A 24808-nucleotide genomic window follows, 5' to 3' on the forward strand; every position below is an offset into this window, starting at 1 on the left:
TCCTTTTCCTGATCTTCACACACACACACACACACACACACACACACACACACACAATAACATACTATCTCTAAATGCCTCTCATCAAAATAAATAAGTACTGATGTGCTACTTTCCCAACTTTAATCGACCAGGAAAGTGCAGGTAATAATACTTACAGTAGATGTGGTTTTGAAAACACATTTTTTGAGGGTTAATTTTAAGATTTGAACATTATTAGATTTGAACAAGCTCTGAATTCCAGAGCAATCTGCTCAGTATTTACCAATGAATTTATGAAATGGTCTAATAGAAATGCAATCCTTTGTGAGGGGATATTAATGAAAGTATCTACTGCTAATGTTCTGGTTCGTTAGCAAATATAGTTCCTAAGCTTTGCTCTTACCTGCAATAACCTTCCACTCTAAGACCTGAGCTGAAGATTCTCTGTTGGCTTGAAACACCAACACTTAGGTTTGTGAAAACTGAATGGCAGCATGGCTGCATCTATGGTTAAATAATAACCCAGAATTACATTATTAAAATGTTAAAATACCCTCTAACAGTATGAAGGGCCCTGGATTGAATGTGTGTATGTTCGAATATCTGTGTTAATGTGAATATTTTCCTCCTCAATCCTTACTATCCCTACTATTTTCTGTTGCTCTAGAGTATGAATATAATTTTACACTTCATCCATTACCATAGGGGAAAAAACCAGAGTTGTTATTCTTTATTTCTCTTTTTTAAGACTTCATTTTTGCCTATATATTGTAAGATACACTAGACAAGAGTATTGTGGGACAAGAGCTTCAGGTAATGTTCACATGAAACAGAATGAGGGAAAAATGTGATCTCCATGACTTTGACTGTGGCATGGTTATTAGTGCCAGACAGGCTGGTTTGAGTATTTTAGAAACAGCTGATCCCCTGGGATTTTCATATATAACATTTGCTACAGTTTGCTACAGTTCCACAAATTAGTGGAAAGACGAAATACTTGTTAACGAGAGAGGTCAGAGGTGAAGGACCTGACTGGTTTGAGCTCACGAACTCAGTAAGGCTACGGTAACTCAAATAACCACACTTTACAACTGTGATGAGCAGAAAAGCATCTCAAAACACACCTTGATGAGAATAGGTTCCGAATAAGGTTCCACTTTTTTGGACACAGGTACATCAAACTGCACCACTAAAGACTGGGGGGAAAAATCCAGGTGACATTTTTCCAGTCTTCCACTGTGAAGGACTTTTAGCTCATATGTGGAAAAGGGCAGTTAGCACTCCGAGTGTGTTTCGTCACTATGTGATGTAACATGAGCACCAGTTTGAAAAAGATGCAGTGACTTTAAATGGATGTGTTGGTTCTAGCAACTCCCAAACATCTGTAGGTGTGAAGCTTTTCATGCATATCCATTTGAGGGGTTTGAAAAGCAAGATAAAAAAAAACACAGGTCAAAGAATACATGGGTAAATTGGATCTGAAGTCAACATCAGTGTGCAAAATGACATAAGAAGACACCACTTATTGGTTTTGAATGGGCTACAGTTAGATTAAACCAAGTTCGACGCCAATGATGTCTGTACAAGAAAACGGATCTTGAGTGTGCACTGGAGCATCAAAACTGAACTGCTGAGGTTGTAGAAATCCTTTGGCATCATGCTGATGGAAGGATCAGAATTTGGCAAAAATAGCACGAGTCCATTGAAATTCCAGTTTGGTGTGAACAGTACAATCGATGTCAACTGTGTGATGGTGTAGGGAATGTTTTCTAGGTACATGCTCTGGATACCCATTAAACAACATTTAAACGACAGGGCAAATTAAAGTATTATTGTAGACCAAGGTCATCCCTTCACAGCTACAGTTTGTCCACCCTTGAATGCATACTTTCAGCATGACAATGCACCGTGTGTCAGGAGACACATTTCACCAATATATTTCATCATATTTTGCTTCATTGGCCTGCACATTGCCTATTGTTCTCAAATCCATCAACTAGCTTTGCAATGAGGTGGAAAGGGCTGTTCATAGCAAACCTGCAGCTGTTTAAATTGCAGTGACATACACATCATTTCCACATGGTAAAGCATTTTTGCACAAATTATCCATGCCTAGCAAATTCATGCTGTTGTGAAATCCAAAGAAATTGCTTAATATACACCTAGATAAGTATGTCTACTAAACTGTCCTCTTAGTTTGTGTGTGCGTGTGTGTATGAGAGAGAGGCAGAGAGACTTACCACTCTTTATTACTGACACTGCTCGTCTTGCTGAGCTCTGTGTGAAGCTTCTCATTCTCCTGAATCACCTCTTCTGTTCGCATTCTTAACTTCTTTAAATCCTCCTAGAAGGACACAAAACAAATTGGAGCAGGTTTATTCCAAATGCTAATGTTTGATAGGCTTACTAGTATGCATCATGGTTTATAAGAAAATTATCATGGGCTTTTGGGGAATCATGTGCAACAACAACACCAACAGCTCAAGGCTGGGGCTGATTTTTATTTCTTGCGCAGGCTGAAGATTCATGCAGCCTATGAGTGGCAGTCGTGGCAGTGTTGATTACACTGTGTGTAATCAATGTGTGCAACTAAAAAGTTTACTAATGTTTGGATATGTTAATAAAATCTAATCTAGTATGTATAACCAACATTTAGAATTATAAATCCATAGTGCACTTGTTGATCAAGTTATATTCTAAGTGTGTGTTGAGTTAGATGAATTCTGTGTCTGACTGAACAGTTTTTCTGTATCTGCCTGTACCTTTCTTCACAGCAGGCATAATCTAAAACTATAAAACATTTTCTAACAAGTGACATTCTAAGTGTGTAAATTTGGAACCTTGCGTTTTGTCTAAAGCAGCTTTACTCTAAGACAACAAATCAGCAATTAGACACTCACCAGAACGAGGTTTCCAACCAAAGCCCTTAAAGCTTGCAAATCAGTGTCAAAATAAAAGATAAGACTTCCAGGAGGAAGGGTACCAGGCTAGGGCTATAGGGTGAATTATGGGACAAAGTAAAAACACTGTTCTGGTAAAACATTTAAGAAAACGCATGCGCCATATATGTAAGGTATCATATGGATATGAATTAATTAAGGCAATGGAGATTGCTTTGTTTCTAGTTAGAAAAGGTGAATGCCCCGCCTAGGGATAATTTTACTGCTTCAGAAAAGTATATAAAAACAGGTTTATGTTTGTATAATTCAGACTTTCTGCAGACTGTCTCACTGTATTGTTTCAATAAAGTTTATTTACTTTTTGACATCTACTATCCCGCTGTCTCTGAAGTTTTTTGTTAGGCTGAAAAGATTGTTTGCCACGACAAGATAGATAGATAGATAGATAGATAGATAGCTAGATAGATAGATAGATAGCTAGATAGATAGATAGATAGATAGATAGATAGATAGATAGATAGATAGATATTCTTATTCATCTGTACATACAGTGGGGGGAAATAAGTATTGAGCACCTCAACATTTTTTTCAGTATTCACAGGAAGTTTTCACCAGACATCTGGAAATATAAAGAATTCACAACATTCAAGTCCATAAATAAAGTTATGTGTAATAAAGTGGAATGACACAGGAAAAAAGTATTGAACATGCTAAGAAAAAGCAGTTCTCCAAGACAAGGTAAGACAAGGAACCAGCTGAAATCCATAATACCCCCTATCTGTGCAAATTAGTATCAGCTGGGTTAGTAAATTGATGGTCTATAAAAAGGCTTTTTGTTACCAAGGTGTCACACAAGAAACATCTCATGATGGGTAAAAGCAAAGAGCTCGCCCAAGACCTTCACAACCTTATTGTTGCAAAAATATATTGATGGAATCAAATACTGATACATTTCAAAACTTCTGAATCTCCCAGTATGCACTATTGGGGCCATTATCCACAAGTGGAAGCAACATCACTCCGTCATCAACCGTCCACGCACAGGAGCTCCTTGCAAGATTTCTGACCAGGGAGTCAGAAGAATAGTTAAAAGAGTAGCCCAAGAGCCAAGGACCACTCGGAAAGAGCTCCAGAAACACTTGGAGGCAGCAGGTACCATTGTCACAGAGAAAACAATAGGCAATGCACTCCACTGCTCACGCTCACCCCACAAGACTCCATTAGTAAAAAAAAAGGCATGTCAGAGATCATCGAAGCAACAATTCATTTGGACAAGCCTATAAAATACTGGGAGCGTGTAGTCTGGTCAGACGAGAGCAAACTTGAACTTTTTGGCTGTCATACTACACACCATGTTTGGAGAAGAAATGGCACTGGACATCACCCTTAAAACACTACACCAACAGTGACGTGTGGAGGTGGAAGCATCATGGTGTGGGGCTGATTTTCATCGCATGGTACTGGCAGACTTCATATAATTGAAGGAACGATGAATGGAGCCCTTAACTGGGAGATTCTTGAGAAGAATCTGCTGCCATCTACCAGGATGATGAAGATGAGACATGGGTGGACTTCCAGCAGGAGAATGATCCAAAACATACAGCAAAGGAAACTCTCAATTGGTTTCAGGAAAAAAAAAAAAAAAAAAAGAAAAAAAAATCAAGGCATTAGAATGGCCCAGTCAATCACCTGACTTGAATCCAATTGAAAAAGATTTAAAGACAATATGTTTAGAAGAATGGGCCAAAATCACACCTGAATACTGCAGCCAATTAATTTCTTCATACAGGAAGCATCTTGAAGCTGTCATTACAAACAAAGGCTTCTCCACTAGGTATAAAATAAATTTCAGTTAGCATGTACAATACTTCTTTCCCATGTCATTCCACTTATTACACATAACTTTATTTATGGACTTTAGTGTTGTGAATTCTTTCTATTTCCGGATTTCTTGAGTTAATACCAAAGTCTGGTGAAAATTTCATGTGAATCACCTCATTGGAAATATATTTACTAAATAAATGTTGACGCATTCAATACTGCTTTCCCCCACTGTACATTGAGATGTTCATAGTGTACATATTACCATTATTATTATTATTATTGTTATTATTATTATTATTATTATTATTATTACTACTACTACTACTACTACTACACTTATTCTTATTTTTCTAATTCCTATTATTATTTTTTAAAGACATTTTCCTATACTATTCCCATTTAATGTGCATTCTTTCTTATCTGTTGTGTGTAATCGAGCTGCTGTAATGAGGGAATTCCCCCAGTGTGGGATCAATAAAGTTCATCTTATCTTAAATACCCCCACCCCACTTCCTTTTAGATGAATTAATATGAAATAAGCAAAGCACTTTGTAACAGTTTGTCCCAAATGAGCCTGAACAATATCATCTGAAAGCAGTTTCAATCAACTAATGAGGCATGGGCTAACTGATTCCCTTTGTTCAATATTGTCTAAGATAACTTATCTTGCTTTGCTTCACTTTAATTAATAACTAATGTAACTACAGGGACATGCATACCACAGTCTAATGCTCAGGTTTTGGTTTTTCTCCATCATAAATAAAGTTAATCAAATATTTAGTTAAAATGAAATTGCCAAATACTGTATGCTGCTACTGAATAATATGCTGCTTCAATACATTTTTATTATGAAATACACACACTCTGCTAATATATGGATATTACATAACTAGCTGTACACACAGACCAGCGTTTATCTGAAGCGCTGGAGAAGGATGGATTGCATGAATAAAACGAGTAGAATACCAGTGTTGTTCTATTTGACGTAAATCATGCACATTTTACAGTAGGGCAAAAGAAAGAAACTGCATGAAAGCTTCATACAGACCAGGCTGTAAACAGTTACAGCTAGATATTTATGAAAATAAATATTCATAAATATTGTGAATAAATATAAATAAATATTGTGCATGACAAACAGAAATTCTAAGTGTATACCAAAACCTGATCATACATTTTACCACAAGATGAAAACAGAAGTATTTAGATATTGTGTTCTTATGGAATTAATCCTAAATGCATGGACTACAACATCAGATGCTCCTCAGTGATTCTCATTATCCTGTTACTGCGGAGAAAACAATCAGCTTACTTAATACACCACACTTGTGGACAGGCCTTGAGTAGAGTATAATAGTGTTGTTTGGAGTTGTTGGAGTTAGATGATTCAGTCACTGCTTTTGGTTGTACTCTAAATATTAAAAGGTTATGTGTTTTGTTACATAATAAAATACATTTTGTAGCAAAATAGTTCATAGATATTACTCTGCTAGTGATCTCATGAGCCAGTTTTCCAGTGTTGTATAGAGAGTTTGGTATTTTCGTTCTCTAAAAACTGCAAACTGTCAGTCAACGTTCACTTGTCTCTTCCTCTGTTTATTTATTCATGTGAACTTCAATAAAAGAGGTTTGACTACACATGTACACGGACTCACCTCAGAGGACTTGAGGAGCTGGTCTCTCTCGGTCAGTTGGTCCTCATAAGCCAATAAGAGTGGAGATAAATATTTTATATCCAGCTGCAGGCATTTAAGAGGACAACAAGTGCTTTAGTAAAAGAGTAGAACAGATCAACATCCATAGACACTTTACACTCTATCAGTATCACACACAGCTCATCACCACATGCATTAAATTATTAGTCTTTGTTAGTTTCATAACCCATTAGCTATGAGGCTTAAATGGCAAACATTTACAGTGCTAGATAAGTGATTCCAAAGACAACGGTTGAAGAATTACAATTAGTGAGTGCTTAATGAGAAAATTTTATAATATAATAACAAAAGATTAAAAGCGGGAACATTATGGAGTCAAAAACTCAAAACAAAAGAACAAATATTCAGTAGGTGCATGATATAAGATACAATCATAGGAAAAAGAAATTACACCCTCTTTCAATTCTATGTTTTTATTTATCAGGGCCTAAATAAAAATTGTGTGGTCTTCACCAAGCTCTAAAAACAAATAAGCTCAGGTGACAACAAAAAAAACCAGAACAGATTTCAATATGCAGTAACTTTTTCCAAAAAGTAAACCAACAATCAGAAACCAAGAGGGAAAAAAAATATAATTCAGTAACACGGAGAACCAACTTTAGCAGCAATAATTTTTTTGCAGGAGTTTATCAGTCTCTCACATCATTTTGGAGAAATTTTGGCCCAGTCTTCTACAACATTGCTTCAGTTGTTGAAGCAATTGTTGTCACTCAACAACATTGCTTCAGTTGAGTGACGTTTAAGGGCATTCGTTTATGCTCCTTAAGATCCCTCTACAGCATCTCAATGGGTGTGAGGTCTGGACTTCGACTTGGCATTCCAATACCTTGATTTGTCCTGTTGCATGACCCGATTTCGGCCCAGCTTAAGCTGCTGGACAGATGGCCTCACATTTGTTTCAAAAATATGTGTGGAGTTCATTGTTGTGTCAATGACTGCATGATTCCCAGGTCCTGAGGCTACAAAACAAGCCCAAATCATCACCTCTAATGCTTGCCAGTTGGTATGAGGTGTTTGTGGTGATATGCTCTGTTTGGTTTGACATGGCGCTGTGCATGAGGACCAAATATCTCCACCTTGGTCTCATCAGTCATAAGGATATTGTTCTAGAACTTTTAGGTATTGTTCAGATGCAATTTTGCAAACCTAAGTCGTGCTGCCAAATTCTTTTTGGAGAGAAGGGGCTTTTTCTTAGTCACCCTTCCCTTCCAGTTCTTTGTGACTGTGCTGTCATAAACAAACATTTAATGTGCTTACAGATACCTGTAGGTCACATGATATAGCTCTTGGGTTTTTCTTTACCTCTGAGCATTAAATGGTCTGACCATGGACTGAATTAGCTGGGTCGCCCATTCCTGGGAAGATTGGCAACTGTCTGGAAGGCACTCCATTTGTAAACAATCTTTTTCACTGTAGAAGGGTGAATTTCAAATTGTTGGCGATGGCCTTATAACCCTTCCAAGGTTGATGAGCAACATCTGCTTCTCTGAGGTCATGGTTGATGTCCTTCCTTCTTGCCATGATGTAGACACATACCCGAGTGCTCTAGAATACCAAACTGCCAAAATTTCTGCTTTTATAGAGGTCACCAGAGGTTATTAGTTTGTATACAGAAGTTGGCGAGGACCACATCATTGTTATGTAGGCCCCTGATAAATAAAAACAGAATTAAAAGAGGGTGTACTTTCTTTTTCCTTTGATTGCATATGTGCAATTTTGGCATAAACTGCTCACTATGCATGATTAACTCTGAATACTGTATAACTCATTATTAGCAACTTATTTCAATGTCTTTTACTCCTTTTTTCCTGAATATCTTCTGTTTTTGTATTTGAGCTGCATTAGACCAAATTTTGAGCTGAATGTAGATAAGATCCACTCACTAGCCATGGAGGAGCAGGTCCTTTCCCTGGTAGGCCACTGTTGTGAGGACACTGCAAAACATAGAGAAAAGATCCCTAATGACAAAGCAATTTTATATACTTACTAACAATGATTACTTTTAAAAAGTACCAGTCACTGAGAAAACATTATCTGGGTCACTAAATAAACCAACACTACAGCCAAAATCTCTCTGCTGCACTTATATCTCTTTCATTCTTGCAACTGATGCTCTTTATTGGTTCACATTTTGACAAGGTTGCCATATGTATTTTAAAGGCAGGCCAATACGCCAAATACTCAAAATATACCCCTTTCCAACCCTGTACTCTGCCTTCAAAGTCTAACAACATACACTATATGACCAAAAGTTAGTGGACACCTGACCACCATACCTATATGTGCTTTTCCAAGATCCCATTCCAGATTTAGTCCCCCTTGCTATTATAATAGCTTCCAATCTTCTGGGAAGACTTTGCACTAGATTTTAGAATATGGCTGTGACGATTTGCACAATCAGCCACAAGAGCATTAGTGAGGTCAAGCAATGATGTTGGGCGATGATTCCTAGGGCACAGTCTGATAAAGTCAGTCCATCTGCTTTATATGCCCTTTCTTATTACACCTTGTTTTCTTCTGCGTTATTTCTTATTCCATTCTTCATAGGTTTAAATTCCTTTCCTCACTGGTGCACAAATTTTATCAAGTTATTCACTTCCTAACTGCTCTTTATTCCCTGGTTTCTTCTTCCCTAATATCTTTCCTGCTTCATATTGCCCAGGAGTTTATGATCTAACTATATCCAAAGCATAACAGAATTCTGACTGTCTGTGAGTGGGCCTTTTGAGACAGTTTTGCAATCAACGGTTTCACACAAAAAAGTTAGGAAGTCATGATTCAGTGGCACAGCAAGGAACTGTCTGCTTAAGCTTAAAGACCCATGAGTCACGATGTGAGAAGATGAAGCAATTTCCATTAACTTCAAATCAGTTCCCTGCTGGGACTCAGAGGAAAAAAAAATAAAGGAGGCAAAGAGCAAAAAAAGGGAAAGAGACAGAATCCTGAGGGAAGAAGAAAGTAGGTACATCTGAACTGTGAAATAAAAGCATGCTGTGTCAGGTTCCCTGTTAGCTAGGGATCTGAATGTATTTCTTGTGCGACACCACATCCACTGGGTTAGAAACACCCAGACACTGTGCACCACTATTTCACACAGATTAAGCAATTAATTACATGCACTACTTAACTAGGATTTACTATTGCAAAGCCGTTTTGTCCTGGATCTGGATTTAACCTGTGTTCTGGACAGGCTTTACTAAAGTTTTTCCATCATGCAATAGATGTAATAGAAGTTGCAGGTATTGGAGAAACATCCTAAGATTAGCAAAATAAATAAAGAAATCCAAGATCAAGTATATAATAGCATAATTCTTAAGAATTCCTTCTGTTGTCATACAGTATATACACAGGAATCTCTGTTCATTTATGGATTTTGTTGTATTCCAACACAAAAACACAAATCACACACTTGTGCAAATTTGTTCCACTCAAGTAGGGAAAGTGGTTTCTTCCTAAATTATTATGTTTTTAAATTAATACATTTTTCATTTTATGAATCCTACCTTATCTGATTACATGTACATGACTGTTTACTTGGCTTCTTTAACTTCACTATTATAAAGCTTCCCAGATCTTTTAATATGAATGCACTAAAAAAAAAAAACACCTTCCAGACTCCTGAGTGGCGCAACAGAATACCCTATCATACAGAGAACAGCAATGCCACAGACATCTGTGACTGGGAGTCCAAGAGAGCAAAACTGATCGTGCTGTCAGGGTGTGACGGTAGGCTTAAGCTCTCTACCCTGACAATCACAGCGACAATAACCAGTAATGGGCATCTGTGAGCTGAGGTATGCGGAAGAAGGCAGATAGTGAGTGTGTTATGCCGCCCTATGATGCTGCATGAGCAGAAGTTCAAAAAGATATGGTTGGCTGCTCAGAGGAAGAACGTGTTGGCCTTCGCCCAACATGATATTTCAGATTTTAGAATGATTTTTTTCATACTTTGTGAGACTTCATCTACTTATTGGTAGATAGTAGCACACAAAAGGACATATGAATAATACAAAGTTGTCAACACTACGCAGAGATGTCCACAAGTCACTTTTGTCCACATACCTCACAAACATTAGTCATGAACTGCAGTCAACATTCAAATCAAGTGCTGTAGATATTTACTACACATAAGTAACTTATTTTTGTTAACTCCACCCTAGCCGGCCCCAAGAATGCACTGAGAAAAGAGGAGGGTTGGATGTGGGACTAGCTCCCCTACCACATTAAAAAAAAAACACAACACAGCAAGCCACAGAAATGCAGTCAAGAGAAAAAAAACCAGGACACCTAGGTCCTGGAGGAAGATAGATATTTTTCAAGAACACAGCACAGCGAGTACTCATCTGATGGGCCAAGAATCATCACAGCATCCTTCTGACCCAAGAACAAAAACAAAACAAAACAGGACAATCAGTATGAATGCTGCCCAGTGCTACATTGTAACGAGCTGTACATATCTGGGCAACAAAAAAGGAAAATATTGAAAAATTTTACTGGTCTTAACAACAAATCATTGGTCAGAAAATGAACAAATTAACAAGAATTAAATAAATGCACTGAGAAATCGAGTGCAACCATTTGCTCATTTACTTTTGCTGCAGTGGACTTTTTGGGGGAAAGCTAGAAACAGGGAAATTCACTTGTATTGTCTTCTTGTACACAAAGGTCAAATCATGATTATGATTAAAATGAGTGGGTGTATGAAATAAAAATAAAATTTAAAAAATAAAATAAAGTGGTGGCTTAGCAGTTAAGGCTCTGGGTTACTGATCGGAAGGTCAGGGGTTCAAGCCCCAGCACAGCCAAACTGCCACTGTTGGGCCCTTGAGCAAGGCCCTTAAACCTCTCTGCTCCAGGGGCGCTGTATCATGGCTGACCCTGCACTCTGACCCCGCACTCTGACGCCAACTTCCTGGCATGCTGGGGTATGCGAAGAAAAGTATTTCACTGTGCTATAATGTATATGTAACCAATAAAGACTCATTATTATTATCATAAAATAAAAGGCTCTCTACAAGTTTACCCACAAGGCTTAAACATGTGAAGAAATCAAATGGAAAAGTTATCCCCTACTAAGTTACTTTATCTACTTGTTTCATTCTTGCTAATTTCCTGACCAATGATTTGCTGTTAAGACCATTAAAAGCTTAATATTCTGCCAGTTTGGGTTTGGCCCAATTTTTTTTCTTTTGCCCAAGAGTGTAGGTATTTACTGCAATTAATTTGGGGTTTTCTGTAATTAACACAGGACCAAAATCATACATATACATTAATTTAGCAGATGCTTTTATCCGATGTGACTTTCAAATGAGGAAATACAAGCAAAGCGATATATCAAGCGGAGAACAATACAAGTAGTGCATATTTGTAATACAAGTTCTTTAACTGAGTTCTAGAAAAGCAACGTGCACATGGTAGATGTGTAAGTGCCAGAGTAGGGTTTGTTTTTGTTTTTGTTTAGGATAATGTGGGGTTGGTGTTTTAGGGGTTAGTTAGGTGTTCGCGGAAGAGGTGGGTCTTTAGCTGTTTTTTGAAGATAGTCACAGATTCTGCTGTCCAGACTGAGGTTGGAAGTTCATTCCACCACTGAGGTACATATAGGGTCAATAATACACATACAAACACTTAGACTATTAATTAAATGGTTCCAAAATGTCCTTTAATTTGCCAAGACCAAAATGGTTTTGGCCTTGGCCTCTTAATTTCCTGTGAGTGGCAGCTTCTCTGTGCCAACATAAAAAGGGTTTTTTTTTTGACAGCACTCATTGGATTGACCAACACACAATACTACAGGAAAGTCCAATGAGCACAGTGCAGATCTGAAAAAGAGGACGGTGGATTTACACAAGTCAGAAATGTCACTTGGAACGATTTCTAAACAATTGCAGATTCCAAGATCTACAGTGCAAACAACTGTACGTACATACACGTTATTGGGAGGTGTAGCCACTTTGCCAAGGTCTGGAAGAAGCCCCAAACTGTCACCCTCAGCTGAGAGGAAATTGGTTCAGATGGTCAGGAAAAACCCAGGAACCACCAAAGCACAGGCCTGCCATGAACTGGAAGCTGCTGGAACATCAGTGTCATGATCTTCAATTAAGCGAGTTTTACATCGCCATGGACTGAAATGCTGCCGCCCAAAAAAGAAGACCCTGCTCCAAAATCGACGCCTTCGAGCCGGTCTAAAGTTTGCAGTTGACCATATGAACAAGGAAAAAGCCCTCTGGAGGAAAGTTTTATGGTCAGATTAGACAAACATTGAGTTGTTTGGCCACACAACATTATTAAATGTGTTATAGGTTTAAATAGCCTAGATAGATAAAGTTGGATGCAGAACAGTATTTGATACTGACAACCTCTGTTGCTCCTCAGGTGTGGATGTGACATCAAAATGCTTGGAACCATATTTGCTCAATTTGGTTCAAAATAACTGTACTGCATTTATGTCATCCATGCCAAAAAATGTGATCAACCCTACCTCTCGCTTTTGGTTATGCTGTTTTGAAATTATAATGCAGGCAAATCATCATTTATAATGTAATAATCAGGCTGACAGAGATGAAAGGCAGAGCTGCATATCATTACTGTAATATCAGCTCTCATTCCAATCCCCCTCGTCTCAGAAGAAAAAAAAATTAAAAAAATAAAAATCAGCCTGTATTAGACAAATAGCTCTGAGCCAGAGAGACATTTTCCCCTTTAAATGGCTGCAGCATGACACAGCAGCTAGCAGAAATGTGCTCTTGTTATCCCAGACTGCTCCAGGAACGAAAATAAAGAGAGAAAGATATAGTATACTAATGTGTTTTGTTGCTTATTACGTTCATATGTCTGCATCACATCAAATCATTCTGTGTGCAAGCACATTATAGATTGATTGTGCCTCACCAAAACCATTTTGTTAATGATTTATTTCATAAACTACAAAAAACTTATAAATATCTTTCTTTCATCTTTCTGTCTTAAATGAATGTCTTAATGAACAGAAAATCATTGTCAAAATGTGCAATATGGCGATTAAACATAACAGCCATATACATGACATATGGCGTTATACTTCATTACATCTGAGCTATTTTTACTGCATGCATCTTGTCAGGCTTTTATTAATGACTGGAATCAAACTGTGATTTATGTGCATCATATGTGCGCACCCCAGTGGGTAATGAATGGATGGTTGGATAGACAAATGGCAAAATGCCTGGTGGTTAGATCCAAAGCCAAATTTCTACACAGAATCTCTAATGTGTTTTCTGATATTTCATAGGATACAAGTCTAAGACTACCTTATAGAAGAGCCCTATAAACATCTAGGTTATACAGTCCCTTCAAAAATTATTGGAACAGCAGGGCCAAGTCTATTCTATATTTTTTGCTATACACTGAAGACATTTGGGTTTGAGATGAATATGACATTTTCAGCCTTCATTTCCTGATCTACATGTGTTAAACAACTTAGAACATGGCACCTTTGGTGGCAGATAACCCAATTTTTAGGTGAGCAAAAGTATTGGAACAGATAGTCTCGGAGAGAATAACACCTAATATTTGGTTGCATATCCCTTGCTTGCAAAAACTGCATCCAGCTAGTGACCCACTGACATCACCAAACTGTTGCATTCTTCCTTTGTGATGTTTTCCCAGGCTTGTACCATGTCTTCTTTCAGTTGTGTTTTGTTTTGAGGGGTTTCTCCTTGCAATTTCCTCTTCAGCAGGTGAATCACATGCTCAATTGGGTTAAGATCTTGTGGCCAGACTAAAACCTTCCACTTTTTCCTCCTGATGAAGTCCTTTGTTGAGTTGTCGGTGTGTTTTGGGTCATTGTCTTGCTGCATGATAAAAGTTCCTCCAAATTAGATTGGATGCATTTCTCTCTAAATTGGCAGACAGAATGTTTAGACGTCTGAATTCCTTCTGCAGTTACCATCATGACTTACATCATCATTAAAATTAGTGAGCCCATTCCTGAAGCAGCCATGCAAACCCAAGCCATGACACTATCTCCACAGTGCTTGACCGATGAGCTTGTATGTTTTGGATCATGAACTGATCCTTTGCAATTATAAATGTATACACTCACTGGACAGCTGCAATTATTCAATCAGCCAATCATGTGGCAGTAGCACAATATATAAAATAATGCAGATACGGGTCATCACCTGATCTTTTTCCAGTCATCAACTATCCAGTTTCAGTGAACTTCTGCTCACTGTAGCCTCAGACACCCGTTTTCAGCTGACAGGTGTGGAAACGGATGTGGATTGCAGCCCATCCACCTCAAGGTCTGACATACTGTGCATTCTGAGATGGTTGTAAAAAGTAGTTATCTGAGTTCCCATAGTTTCCTGTCAGCTCAAAACAATCTGGTCATTCTCCTCTGACCTCTCTCATCAGGAATGCCTGCAGAATTTCTGCTCACTGGATGTTTTTTGTTTTTCACACCATTCTGTGTACACTCTAGAGGCTATGTGAAAATCCCAACAGTTTTTAAAATACCCAGATCAGCCCATCTAGCACCAACAACCATACCACAGTCAAAGTCAATGAGATCACATTTTCTCCCCATTCTGATGTTTGAAGTGACATTAACTGAAGCTCTTGATCTGTGTCTGTATATGTATTGCACTGCTTCCACATAAGTGGCTGTTTATAAAATGACATGAATGAGCAGTAGGGATGTGACGGTGAGGACATGTTCCTAATTCGGGGGCGACAATTGCTTGAATGGTGGGTTCGTTATTATTCTTAATGAAAAACACAACTACAAAACAGTACAATGACAAACTCGCTTATACTAAACACAGAACATTTGAAACCAAATCTCCCACCGTCATCTTGTCAGTCAGCTCGCCTCACTCTCACTTGTACTAAATGAAATCTGACTCCTGCTGATCTGTGCTGGGACTCTGACTCATGCTGAACTGAGCAGGTGCGTTCAGTTTTAAAATTGCAGCGTCCATTCTCTAACTGAACTAAATGATTTTTATTACAATAAAAAGGCAAAAACGACGGTTGGGGCGGTGCCACAGTGGGCAAGTGATGTATTCAGTGTGCAGTCCCAACACCGGGAACACCGGGAACACAGTCTATCGCAGCAAGCCTAATGAGCAGGTGTACAGGTGTTCGTACTAAAGTGTGAAATACTGCAATTAGCACAACTTTTGTAATATAAATTCAGTTTGAACTAGAGATACCGCTGCTCTCTTCTCCTCTTTCATGTTTAATGGTAGGGTTTAGTGATAACAGTTAGGTTTTTAAACATGATTTATGTACAGTCCATATAGTTATATATGCAGGAAAAAAAATGTTACAACAAATGTCATTTAAGACCTAATTGCAATATATTTAAAACAAATGTAAAATACTTTATGAATGTATGAAATGTATGTACTTAATACAGCTATATCACACCATTACAGTATGTTTTAAAAAACAAACAAAAAAAAAAAAAAAAAAAAAAAAAGGTTTTGCAGCATAGTCTGCAGTGTGCAATGTAGTCGCTGGTGGATGGATTTTTAAAAGAAAGCTGTTTTCTAGCCTTTTTTGCTGATATTTCCCTATATCAGCATGTCTCTGTGTACGTTAGCTCAATTGTGGACAGCAAGAACTAGACTGATTAACAGGCACATAAATGGCACCTTATCATCAAGTGTGTGAGAAATGTTTTCAAAGGCAGACTCAATTGGATAGACTACCTCAAAATGAGAGCACAAAATTCTTAAATCTAAGATTATGTAAATAAAAATTTAAGACCAACTGACCAGTGTGAAAAATGTAATTCTTACAGACTGAAGGCATTTGTGTCGTGCTATTGTGTAATACAATAATGATGTATTGCAAAGGTATCATGTTGTTATTTTATCATACTCTTCCATACGTTGTTGTTGCTGTTGTACCTCATCTCTGGTGAGTGGTCTATAACGGGCTTGATATCGGCTCAGCTCCACGTTTAGCCGATGCACTGTCATCTTCAATCCATCATTCTCATCCACCAGCTCCTGTGCCTGCTGCCTCAAACTCAACAATTCAAAGCTCTTGCCTAAATAGACATGCACAGAAAATATAATAATCATATTCCCAGAAACGCACAGGTGCTGTTTTTGGTTACTAATGCTAAATTTTTTTTATTTTTTTTTAAACTTCCATGCAGAGCAACATTAAACCACCATTGTACACTCATTAGGAACACCTGTACACATCATACAGAAGGTAGTCTTACAACAATCGTTTGAAGACAGACTTTAATTCACAATATCAGAATCCCAGTGGGTCAGAAGTTTTCATGCACCATGTTGAGTGTCTCTTTAAACAGTTGGAAGAAAATTCAAGAAATTGATGTAATGACTTTTACAAGCATCTGACTGGTCAATTCATAATTAGTAGTTAATTGGGAGTGCACCTGCGGCTGTAAAAATGCTTACCTCTAGAGCCAGTGCTTTCGTTTGCCTGAATACCAAACAACCCCGCAAAGAGCTGAAAAAAAATTGTGGACCTGCACAAGTTTGCTTCCTCCTTAGGGGGACTTTCCAAACAATTAACAGGACAACAATTATCTATACAAACAACTATATGCAAATATTGACATTTGGGGACCATACAGACACTGCATCATTCAGAAAAGAGGCACAAACGATCTCCCACGGATGAACGAACCTTGGTCTAAAAGGTTAAACTGAACCCCAAGACAACCACAAAGGAACTGGTGAAAGAATTGGAGGCATCAGGTACCAAAGTATGTACATCCACCATTAAGAGAGTTCTATATCACAATGGCCTGAAAGGCTGTCGTGCAAGGGAGAAGTCCCTTCGAAGACTGTCGAGACTAATGTTTGCAGTTGATCACCAGCCTTTTGGAGGAGTGTTCTCTGGTCAGATATAGAGGAAAGCATAGAGGAAAAAGGTTGAGGCTTTTAATCCAAAAGAACACCATCTGAACTGTGAAGCATGGCAGCGGTAGCATCATGTTGTGGGAGTGTTGTGCTGGAAAATGGACTAGTGCACATCAGAAAATAGATGGCATCATGAAAAAGGAGGATAATCTAGAAATACTGAAGCAAAATCTTAAGAAATCAGCTAGAAAGTTAAAAGTTGCTCATAACTGGGTCTTCCAGCAGGAAAATGATTCTAAGCATACCTCCAAAGTTGACAAAATGACTTAAAGACAACAAAGTGGTAATATTGGACTAAGACCTGACCTAATTTTCCGATAGAAAATTTGTGGACTGAACTGAAAAAGTGTGCCTGACAAGGAGGCCCACAAACCTGACTGAGTTACACCAGTTCTGTCAGGAGAAAACGGCAAAAATTCCAGCAGTATTGTGAGAAGTCTGTGGAAGGCTACCCCAAGCATTTGATTCAAGTTCAAGGAATAAAAAAGCCAACACAGCTAACAAATACTAACAAAGCATACGTAAACCTATGACTCACTGAAAATCTGATATAGTTAAAAAAAGATGAAATAGAAATAAAGAAATGTAAACTTTTGGCTTCAATTGTATGACCATGTGCCTGTATAGTGCCCACCTATGGAGTGCCTTCCCTCTCGGGGCGAGTGTGATTGTTGCTGGTGTAGCTGCTGCATTTGCTGGTTCTGTTCTGAGCACGTCCTCTCCAGCACCTCCTTCTGTGCAGTCAGAGTGTGATTTTGTTCTCTAAGCTCTCTCAGCTCCTTCACCAGGTCCTGCTGAAACTCCACAGCACGGTGATATGCCTCATTCACCTCTGCACAACATAAAGCAACACAACACAGCATGGATGTGAGCAGTTAATCTCATGAATGCCACGTTCAAAACCAAAAACCAGAAAACAATTTCAGGTCAGCGCTCAACACGAATGGACAGGAGAGACACTGCCAGAATTTCTTGCTTTTTTTGAGCATTTAGAGCATGAATTAAAGCTAAAAACTCAGATTTGCTTTGGTTCCCTGCAGACATAATGATCCAGAAAGAAAAGTACTGTGGCTTCAGGCCATTCAAAGAGAGGACAAAAACAGAAAGCTGCAGCACAGAGCAAAACACATGAGATTATTATACAGTGAAGCAAAATCACAATCAGAACAATTTCAGCTCAACAAGCCATGCAAAACAAATAGACAAAAACGCAGCTATAAGTCACAGTGTGAGAACAGAGAAATGAAGTGAACAGAAAGATGACGACACGATTTCTGTGAAATACAACAGTTTAGCTAGCACATCTTACAACATTCACACTTCAATAGCCTCTGGTTTGGACTACTGCAGTATGTTGGAGGCCATTAAATAAATCAACAGATCAACAGCGTCCTTACCAGAAGTTAGAGCACATTACCTCAGTCTTATACAAGCTACAACACTGGCTACCGATTAAGCACAACATTGACTACAACGTCCAGCTAATCATATTTAAAACTTTAAATGATCTTGGTGCTCTCCTGAAACAGTATAACCCATCCTGAACATTTTGTTCAACTGAGGTAGGCCTAACATTATTCGTAATGATCAGTCACATCTCAGCCGGTGGAAAACGCTCTTCGTACATCACCCCTAAACCAGGCATTCCAGAGAACATTAGGTATGCTAGCTCAACAACTGTATTTATATTCAGATTAAATCATACTTGTTTAGACTGGCCTATTCTTAGTATAGGGTCTTACCTGTACAATGTCTTGTTTTTATGATATGTAGTTGTTTTTGTTTTTTAAAATAAATGATATGTAGTCATTTTTATTTATTACACTGCTTTTTCATATACAGCTTGTTTTGGACATATCTTGCTCATGCAAAGTACTTTGAGATTTTGAAGTTAATATGAAAAGTGCAATATAAATAAAGAGTATTATTATTATTATTATTATTATTATTACTTCCATAGTTTTGCATGACAAGATAACTGAAAGCTTTCTAACTTTCCTAAAGCTAAACAATATAAAATAGGCGTGTCAATAACCATGTTTGTGTGTATGCTTGTGTGTGTGTGTGTTGCAGAATCATTCTGTTTATGCCCCTTAGTAGTTTTTCATACTGTTTCCATGATTCATTAATAATAAAAAAAACTGATATTTGTGTTGTGTTACATAAAGTTTGTAGTACTGTTCATACTGTACTGTTTATAATTAGTTAGCTAGATAACTATGCTAGTGAATTTCTTTCTTCTTCTTCAATATAATTTTTTATTTATTTATTTTTTAAAAAGCCTAGTTTTGGTTTGATCTGTGTATTCCTATGACTACCAGTCTTTGTGTTAAGGTGAATGTGAGTACAATAAGTGACAACAGCATGTCAGAAGAGCCACTGTGAGTCATTCTTTAATGTCAAAGTTGCCCATGAAGTTCACACTGTGTGTTATATCAGCTTGCCAAAGGAGTGGAACTATTCACAAGCCGTATGTGTTCCAGCCAGTAGCACATTAACCGAGCTTAAATGTCAGAACTGCATAATATTGGCATTAATTTAGCCACACACATACATAATCAGGTCCATAAATATTTGGTCATTGACAAAAGGCATCATTATTTTAGCTGTCTACCACAGTATGTTTGGAGGATATAAAGTGCTGTAATTCCTACACTGTTCACCTGATTTGGAAGTAAATACTCTCAAATTAAATGGTAAACTAAATTAAATGGACAAATTAACAATTATAAATATAAGGATTATTTTTAATACTTGGATACAAATCCTTTGCAGTCAGTGAGTGCCTAAAGTGTGGAAACCATGGACATCATCAAATGTTGCGCTTCCTCCTCTGAGATGCTTTGCTGGGCCTTTACTGCAGTCACCTTCCATTGCTGCTTGTTTGTGGGTCCTTCTGCATGTTGTTTTGTCTTTGGTAAATGAAAAGCATGTTCCACTGTGTTGAGGTCAGGTGACTGACTCGGCCATTTAAGAACATTCCATTTCTTTGCTTTAATAAGCTCTTGGGTTGCTTTTGTGGCATGTTTTGTCTCAATATCCATCTTTACTGAAGCACCATCCTACCAGTTTTGCAGCATTTGAGAGAATCTGAGCAGAAAGTATAGTGCTATACACTTCAGTATTCATCCTGCTACTTTGATCAGCAGTCACATCAATAAACAACAGTGAGCCAGTTCCATTGGCAGCCATACATGCCCATTCCCAAACACTGCCTCAACAATCTTGGTTTCATCTGTCCAAAGAATCTTGTCACCCTGGTGGTCGATTGAGGAGAGGTGGACTGTAATTCCTGATCATCTTACCCCTTTTTTGTTGTTGTTGTTGTTTTGGGTTTTTATGTTTGTTTGTTTGTTTGTTTTTTTCTTTGGTTGTTTGTTTGTTTGTTTCCCCCTTTCTTTTGGTTTTGGCTGTGGTTGTTTGTTGGGGTTGTTGGGTGGGGGGGTTATGTAAAATGCAAATTTTCAATAAAAATTATATGATCAAAGAATCTTGTTAGGCATCTTTTTAGATGTTTTATAGCAAAGTCTAATCTGGCCTTTCTGAACTTGTGTATTACCAGTGGTTTGCACCTTGAGGTAAACCCTCTGTATTTATATTCGTGAAGGTGTCTCTTGATTGGAAACTTTGACAATGATATGTCTACCTCCTCAAGAGTGTTCTTGACTAGGCTAGATGTTGTGAAAGGGTTTTTCTTCATCAAGAAAAGAATTCTGCGATCATCCACTTTAGATATCTTCGATGGTCTTCCTGGCCTTTTGGTGTTGCTGAGCTTTTGGTACATTCTTAAATGTAGCTTTTGGTACATTCTTAAAAAGAAGTAATGTACTGGTCATTCCTTCTTTTTAAGAATGTACCAAATTGTTTTGTCCACTCCTAAAGATTTTACTATCTGTCTGATAAGTCTGTTTTGCTTTTTCAGCCTAGTGATGGCCTTCTTTACTTGCATGGACATCTCTTTGGATCACATACTGAGAGTCCCCATGAACAGCTACCAAACGCACATTCAACACCTGGAATCAATTCAGACCTTTCATCTCGTTAATATGTCATGAAATAACAAGGAAACAGGTCACACCTGGCCATGAAACTGCTCAATTGTCCAGTGATTTTTGAGCTTGTGAAAATGGAGGGACTATATAAGTATTTTCCCCATCCTAACTACAACATAAAACAAAGGCAACCTGAGTAAACACATAATATAGTTTTTATTGTATTTTATATTTATTGAAGCAAAAAAATAATCTGGTTTTTTAACCTATGCTTTGGATCATTGTTTTGCTGCATAATCCAGTTGTACTTGAGTTTCAACTTACTGTCTGAAGACCGGACATTCTCCTTTAGGATTTTCTGGTAGAGAGCAGAATTCATGTTTCCCTCAATTACTGCAAGTTTCCCAGACCCTGAAACAGCAAAGCATCCCCACACCATCACACTTCCACCACCAGGCTTGACCGTAGGTATGATGTTCTTTTTGTGGAAATCTAGGTTTGGTTTACGCCAGATGTAACGGGACCCTTGTCTTCCAAACAGTTGCACTTCTGACTCATCAATCCACAGAACATTCTCCCAAAAAGTTTGAGGTTTGAGTGTGTTTTGGCAAAATTCAGATGAGCCTTAATGTTCTTCTGGGTTAGGAGTGGTTTTCACCTCGCCACTCTTCCATGGATGCCATTTTTGCCCAGTGTCTTTCTGATAGTGGAGTCATGAATAGTGACCTTTATTGACGCAAGAGAGGCCTGTAGGTCCTTTGGTGTTGTCCTTGGCTCTTTTGTGACTGACTGGATGAATCGTTGCTGTGCTCTTGGAGGAATTTCAGAAAGTCGGCCACTTCTGTGCCGAGTTTTTTCATTTGGAAATAATGGCTCTCACTGTGGTCCTTTGGAATTCCAGAGCCTTTGAAATAGCTTTGTAACTCTTCCCAGACTGATGTATTTCAATCACCTTCTTCCTCATCATTTCTGGAATTTCTTTCAATTTTAGAATAGTATGTTACTGGGTAAGACCTTTTAACCAGCTTCATGCTGTTGAAAAAGTTCTATTTAAGTGTTGATTTGATTGCACAGGGTTTGCAGTAATCAGGCCTGGTTGCATCAAGTCCAGCATGTTGCTTCTACTTGCGTATAATGGCCCCAATGGTGCTTAATGGAGGATTCAGAAGTTTTGAAATACGTCTGTATCCGATTCCATCAATGTGTTTTGCAACAATAAGGTTGCGAAGGACTTGGAAGAGCTCTTTGCTTTTACCCAGCATGAGACGTTTTTTGTGTGACACCTTGGTAACGAAAAGTCTTTTCATAGACCATCAATTTACTAACCCAGCTGATATTAATTTGCACAGATAGGGGGTATAATTACTTACGGATTTCAGCTGGTTTCTTGCCTTACCTTGCCTTGGAGAACTGCTTTTTCTTAGCCAGTTCAATACTTTTTTCATTCCACTTTATTACACATGACTTTATTTATGGACTTGAATGTTGTGAATTCTTTATATTTTCGGATTTCTTGAGTTAATACTGATGTCTGGTGAAAATTTCATGTGAATAGCCTCATTGGAAATATATTTACTGAAACAAATGTTGATGCGTTCAATACTTATTCCCCCCACTGTATTACAGTATACTAATGTGTGGTCAACAAAGGTTTCCTGTACATGAGTAATCAATGTTAAAATATGTAATGTAATTTAAAAAGGATTTACATAGGTGGATACTAAGCTCTTCCCTACTTGTGATGTCCTTAACTCTACCATAAGTAAACGTCAGGCCACAAAAACTAAAGCAAGTCCATTATGACAGGTTCTTCCTAAACGACAGGAAATTATGACAGGTAATTCCTAAAATACAGACACTTTGACCCTGACTCTGGCAGCGACAATAACAAAGCAGATGAGTTGTTCTGCTGGAGATGCCTGATGACCCCGTACATGTTCTCACCTAATTTTTCTCTCTCACTCTCTCTTGCTGGACTCTTATTCTTCCTCGAGGCCTTTATCTTCGGAGTGCTGCTGGGCTGAGACTGAGTGCACAGGTCTTCATTCACATCTGAGAGAGAATGAGGGGTTATGGTAGTAATGAAAGTAGCACAAATTATGACATTCATACAGATTATAATTGTGTAGTAGCTTGGCAAAACCCTTCACATGGTCAAATCTTCTACTAAATAGACCTATATGTAGTTTTTTGCACAAAACATACCACAAGTAATGTTATAGCTTTTAGAAATCTGGTAACCCCTAAAAGCAAAAAAAGAACATTTTAACAGCCGATATCTGATTACAAACTGAATTGGCTTAGGTCTGGCACAGCACATATCTATCCAACAACTTGACTGACAGTTTTTAACCGCTGTGTTTGTTACACTGGCTCTTTGCCCAACATAATCTTCACCTAAACAAGATTACAAGTAAAACATAAAAACAAATAATAGCTTCTGTCCATCCATCTTCTCCCACTTATCCTCTTCAGGGTCACGGGGAAACCTGGAGCCTATCCCAGGGAGCATCGGGCACAAGGCGGGGTACACCCTGGACAGGGTGCCATTCCATCGCAGGTAATAGCTTCTGTGCATGTCTAATTTTTTTTCTCGACAGCTGAAGATAATGAATGGCCCTGGTACCTTTTTATCTACTCTAAGACTCAACCTATTTTTTGTACAATCTCTAACAAGCACTCCAGGGTAGTCCCAGTGAACTGAATTCATATGCAAAAACATTTTTAGGCAATTCTGATTTTTATATAAAAATCAGGATAATGAAGATAACACTTTCCTTCATACTCTTTTGGCATTTTGGTGATATGCAAATATACTGAAAAAAAAGACAAAATGCACAAAAACAAAAGATGATGTTTAAATTGGGAAGATACAAATTATTATGCGCACATCTGGCAATGCAATAAATGATGCAGGTTATGTAAGATACCAGTCTTTCCCACAGCTGTAGGTTTTAACAAGCCCAAGCATGATCATTTCCTCTTATAATGTTACCTAAAAATGGATGCTCAGGGGGGAAAGGGGGGGGGTCTATTTGCAATGAAATGAAATGGCTATGATGACTCCTACTTCCCTCTCCTTTGATTTCCTAGTCATTTCGTTTTCTCCCTTAAAAACTAGCAAAATGTATCAAAAGGCCATCTTTATGTCAATGTGACTGTTGGGAAAGTTGCACTGACAAACTTGGAAGAAAAAGAAAATTTTAAAAAACTCACACTATTATATAGTGTCATGGACTCTGGTGCTCATTTCTCTAGACTACCGGTAGGCAAAATGAAGAACTTGACCCCTATTAGGTTTTTCCACATGCACTTCATCAAAAGGCTGTTAATTTTTTTTTGCCCATCAGTCATAAAAAATAGCTACTGAACCTAACTACTGCAAAGCAGAACTATTCCCTAGCACATGTACTGTTACCAGTTTTGCAAATTAACACTCCACATAATACTTTCTCTAGATTCCATTTTGAATATTTACAGCTTTAGCCTTATTCTTAATTCTTTCC

General features: G+C 38.0%; 1 protein-coding gene across 5 annotated transcripts in view; it reads right to left on the bottom strand.

Annotated features, from left to right (window-relative positions):
- The window catches only part of cep89 (centrosomal protein 89), a 116296-nt gene that overhangs the window by 78318 nt on the left and 13170 nt on the right, over positions 1-24808 (bottom strand). For all 5 annotated transcript variants that reach the window (XM_053676614.1, XM_053676618.1, XM_053676615.1 and 2 more), the window contains 6 exons: positions 23247-23354; positions 17945-18142; positions 16318-16460; positions 8305-8355; positions 6362-6445; positions 2223-2326 (listed from right to left, as the gene is read on the bottom strand). In XM_053676614.1, coding sequence (XP_053532589.1) covers positions 2223-2326; positions 6362-6445; positions 8305-8355; positions 16318-16460; positions 17945-18142; positions 23247-23354 — 688 coding nt within the window. The remainder of the gene's footprint in view (positions 1-2222; positions 2327-6361; positions 6446-8304; positions 8356-16317; positions 16461-17944; positions 18143-23246; positions 23355-24808) is intronic.

This window comes from Ictalurus punctatus, chromosome 27, assembly GCF_001660625.3.
Source record: "Ictalurus punctatus breed USDA103 chromosome 27, Coco_2.0, whole genome shotgun sequence".
In the NCBI taxonomy this organism is placed as follows: Eukaryota; Metazoa; Chordata; class Actinopteri; order Siluriformes; family Ictaluridae; genus Ictalurus; species Ictalurus punctatus.